This window comes from Juglans microcarpa x Juglans regia, chromosome 5D, assembly GCF_004785595.1.
Source record: "Juglans microcarpa x Juglans regia isolate MS1-56 chromosome 5D, Jm3101_v1.0, whole genome shotgun sequence".
Lineage (NCBI taxonomy): Eukaryota > Viridiplantae > Streptophyta > Magnoliopsida > Fagales > Juglandaceae > Juglans > Juglans microcarpa x Juglans regia.
In genome coordinates this window covers 2,868,200-2,872,832 of record NC_054602.1, presented here as the reverse complement: position 1 = coordinate 2,872,832, position 4,633 = coordinate 2,868,200, and the positions used below count along the sequence as shown (strand labels likewise).

The window sequence follows — 4,633 nt, the reverse complement described above, 5'->3', positions numbered from 1 at the left end:
GTTAATGGTTTTGTAACTTTGTTTTGTGAATTTGTTGGTGTTGAACCGGTGATGGAAAATAGAGCTTGTCCATTTTTTATGTTTGGTGATGGAAAACCAATTCTCAAAACCGTCGAATAGATTGGTACCAACCGTCAAATTCCGACTGCTTTTCTTTTTCCCTATCGGCTGGTTTCAATCAATAATAGCACATTTTTTCCTTGTCGGTGCGGCTTCATTTTTAGACCAAAACCGCATTGATATATTCGATTTTCAGCCCTTATTAAGAATTGCATGCATGAGCTGATGATCAGCATCAACTTGTAATTATATATATTGGATGTTCATTCAACACTCTGCATGGACCACTGCGGCTTCTGGCTTCTGGTTTCGTCTCACCTATCGAGGTCATTATCATGTCATCGATATATAAGCTGGCCAGGCAACAATAATAACAATATTAATCGTGAATATCATCGTCATGCAATAGAAAATATCATTTTACGCGTAGAAATTCTACATCATGAGCTACGAAAAGTCCAAAAGCTTTTACACGAATTGTCCTTTTTTATAGCCGAATAGATGTTAGGTTAGATGTCCATTATTCTTTTTTTTTTTTTTTAACTTAATTTCCGTCCGACATCTCTTGGTTTGAAAACATTAATATACCTTATCTATCGTGATTTCAAAAAATTATAATAAACTAGTATAATAATTAGAAGTTCAAAACAAAGAGAAAAACTATATCTATAAAGAGAATTATATATAAAAGCAAAATTATAAATTTCCGACTTGATCATGTGACATCATGTGACATCATTATGCATATACCATATATTGTTCACTCTCTTGAGTTTTTTTTTTTAGGGTCTGCTAGCTTGCTGTCCAACTTTGACCGTTAGGCGTGCCCATTAGCACAAAGTTTCTTTTTTATTTTTATCTATTTTTTTTACATTTTTTAAATATATTTAAATATTTAAAAAATAAAAAATATATATCAATACACTAAAAATTATTTTCTTAATCATTAAGTAAAAAAATTAATAAAAAAAATTTAAATACATAAGCGATCAAAATGAGAGGGCAAACTCAGGCGGTATACTAGCGTTTTACTCTTTTTTTTATTCCTTTTATTTTCTCCAAAACGATGTATATATATTATAATCACTAATAGCTGTACTATTGATGTGATTATATATTGATCACTTTATTATTATGAGAAATTCTATTTATAGTCTCCACTTAGGGACTGTATGTGCAGGTCTTTTATTAAATAAGAAAAAACATCATTTTAGGAGAGATAATTTTGTAATTTTTAAAAATTTTAAAGATAAAATTACCTAGACTTACATTGCTATTTCCAAATGGGGACTATACCTAGCATTGCTCTATTATTATATATGTTGAAGTGTATTGCACGCGTACGTCAAGTTGACATGATGATCAGTCACAATGCATGATGATTATTACATGCAAAGTCATTCATGAATAATGCGATTTCTTTTTCATGGATTGTCAATGTTACCGTGGTGTCATTGTCTACCTAAGCAACATAAAAGTCGACAAATTAAATAAGTCCTTTAATTTTTCATCATGGAAGACTTCACGAATAATTTTTTCTGCATGCCTTGTACTAATTAATTGGAAAAATAGGTGGAATTAATGTATTGTTATATTTTTGGTGATGTAGGATGGAAACGTTTCACCTCCATGATATATATATAAATATATATATATATATATAATAGAGACATATAATATATATATATATATATATTAATTTATAACCTTACGTTATCCATGCATGCCATGTAATTCACCGCAAGTGCCTATTGTGAATCTAGAGAGAGTTCGGGTGTGTTTGGATGTTGAGTAGAAATGAGATTAGTTGAGTTCTTTATTAATATTAATAAGTTGAGATGGTGGAGGGAGTTTTGTGGGGTTCACCTAAAATGAGTTTAGACGTGTTTGGATGTTAAGACGAATTTAAATGTATTTATGAAAAAATTGAAAAATATTGTGAATCTCTCGTGTAAAGTGGTGTTGAGTTGAAAATGTTGTGAATCTCACGTATAAAGAGGTTTTGAGTCAAGTGATGTTTAGTGATTTGAAAGTTATTTGTTTAGATATTGGTTAGGCTAGGCTTAAATTTGAAATCAATTCAGATGAATTCAACTCAATTCTCTGGCCTTGTTAAAAGGAAAAAATAAAAAAATTTCAAGTCATGATATATAACGTTTCAATCACAAGTTAAAAGTACGTACCAATTATTAATTACCAACTATATACGCGTGACTACGTATGTACAGTTTCTACTACTCGTCATATATATATGCAGGGATCATTTTTCCACCCTATAAATTAATGCTAGATAGTTGGAAGTGTCATGCCGGCCTCGATCGTAATATCCCTAAACCAGATAATAAAGCAATTTCTTCCTATTTGCTCCATCAAGAAACATGGCCAGTTCTACTACTATCGCGAATCTTTGGGAGTACTCCTTCCTGTTTCTCATCTGGATTGTTTCAGTTCTCGTGGTGCGTTTCTTGATCCAAACATGCACCAGCTCCCGCGCCACAGTTCGTTGCCCACCAAGCCCACTAGCTCTACCGATTATTGGCCACCTTCATCTACTAAGCTCTAAATTACCGCAGTCATTCCAAAACTTAGCTCGACGCTATGGCCCCCTCATGCAGCTACGTATTGGTGCAACAACTTTTGTTATTGCTTCCAGTGCAACTGTAGCAAAAGAAATCTTGAGAACCCATGATGGTGATTTTGCGTCCAGGTTTGAATTTGGTCCTGCCGAGTATAACATATATAGTGGTATTGGTTTTATTACTGGCCCTTATGGCACCTATTGGCGTTTCATGAAAAAGCTATGCATCACCAAGCTATTCGCAGGCCCACAGCTCGCTCGTTTCAGCCGTATTCGAGAGCTAGAGATTCAAAACCTGTTAAAATCGGTGCTCAAGAGCTCTAAGGAAGGAGAGGCGTGCGATTTAGCCGTGGAATTAACGACCTTGACAAATAATTTACTGTGCAGTATGGCTTTAAGCAAGACATGTTCGGACAACGTCATGGGAGCAAAGGAAATCAGGAGGTTGGTCGTGGAAATTATGGAGCTTGGAACGAAATTAGGTGCTTACGAGGCTATAGGTCCTTTAAAGAAATTCGACATCTTTGGATATGGGAAAAATCTTGTGGAGGCAATGTGGCAGTATGATCATTTATTCGATCAGATCATAGAGTTCTACGAAGATGACATGGTTGATGCCCAAGATGGAACTGAAGAGGCAGATTTGATGAGTATTGTTTTGGAGACTTATAAAGACACAAATGCCGAAGTGAAGCTAACAAAAAACCAGATCAAGTTCTTCTTCCTAGTAAGTAACACAGTTCTGACATCTTGTCAAGTAAATTTTATACGTATACTCTAATTAATGCATTAATGGCGTCAGGTTTATTGGTAGGTTTTTAGATAATTTGGTTGCTGCTATCTATATTTGGTTCTTCAATTTCCTATAATAAAGGACCCCATGTTTGGCAGGAACTGTTTTTCTCAACTATTGATACTTCATCAGCAGCCATACAATGGGCCATGGCGGAGCTCATCAACCATCCCCAACAATTCAAAAAGCTTAGAGAGGAGATTGATAGGGTTGTGGGTTCCAACAGGCTAGTCAGCGAATCGGACGTCCCAAACCTTCCTTACTTGCAAGCCGTCGTAAAGGAAGGCCTAAGGCTGCGTTCTCCAACACCAATCATCCACAGAGAATGCACCAAGGACTGCAAGATTACTGGGTTCGATGTAAAGGCAAATTCCAAAATTCTGATCAATGCCTATGCCATCATGCGGGACCCAGAGCATTGGAATGACCCGCTGGAGTTTGTGCCGGAGAGATTTTTGGTCGACCGCAATGACGAGATTGGCCAACGTCAGATCGAAATGATGAGTCAGGATTTTCATTACCTGCCGTTTGGGGGCGGAAGGAGAGGATGCATTGGTGGGACACATGCATTACTAGTGTCCTACGTGGCAGTCGGAGCCTTGACCCAATGCTTTGATTGGAAAGTGGAAGGTGGGGGTAAGGTTGATATAGAAGTTGGGTCTGGGTTTTCCGGAGCTATGGCACTTCCCCTTGTGTGTTATCCAATTACTCGATTTGATCCATTTTAAGAAGGCCAGAAATTTACCATAATTATTAATTATATGGATCGATCTTGGTACGTACGTACGTAGCTAGCTAGCTTGGTTTGTGCAATTGTGGCGAGAAGTATGTGTGTGCAAGAAATTCATGATCGATCCTCAATTAGTCTTTAATTTAATGCGAGTTCTACGTATGTACTGTGTATAATTAAACAATTAAACAATCTAGGTGTATAATTGCGTTATTTTTAACAGTTATTGTAAGTACCTTATAATAATTAGAATATATATATGCTATAGATCGATCATTTTGATTCTCAATTTTAAAGTAATTTGCTAGATCATCAGATCATGCGCCACGCAGAACATGAGACTATATATATATATATATATATATATATATATTATATGCGATTGCCAATATTGAGTATTTTAATTAAATACTCCGATTGAGAAGATTATATATGGACTTTATATATATTAGTATCCAATTTGGATAATTAA

The 4,633-nt window shown here is 35.4% G+C and overlaps 1 protein-coding gene across 1 annotated transcript; it reads left to right on the top strand.

Annotated features, from left to right (window-relative positions):
• The first annotated feature begins 2,320 nt into the window (after nt 1-2,320).
• Nucleotides 2,321-4,378, top strand: LOC121266029 (3,9-dihydroxypterocarpan 6A-monooxygenase-like). Its single transcript, XM_041169721.1, has 2 exons — nt 2,321-3,365; nt 3,530-4,378. Exons 1-2 carry the CDS (start codon nt 2,439-2,441, stop codon nt 4,157-4,159), a joined length of 1,557 nt encoding a protein of 518 aa, XP_041025655.1. The 5' UTR covers nt 2,321-2,438; the 3' UTR covers nt 4,160-4,378.
• The last annotated feature ends 255 nt before the right edge of the window (nt 4,379-4,633 follow it).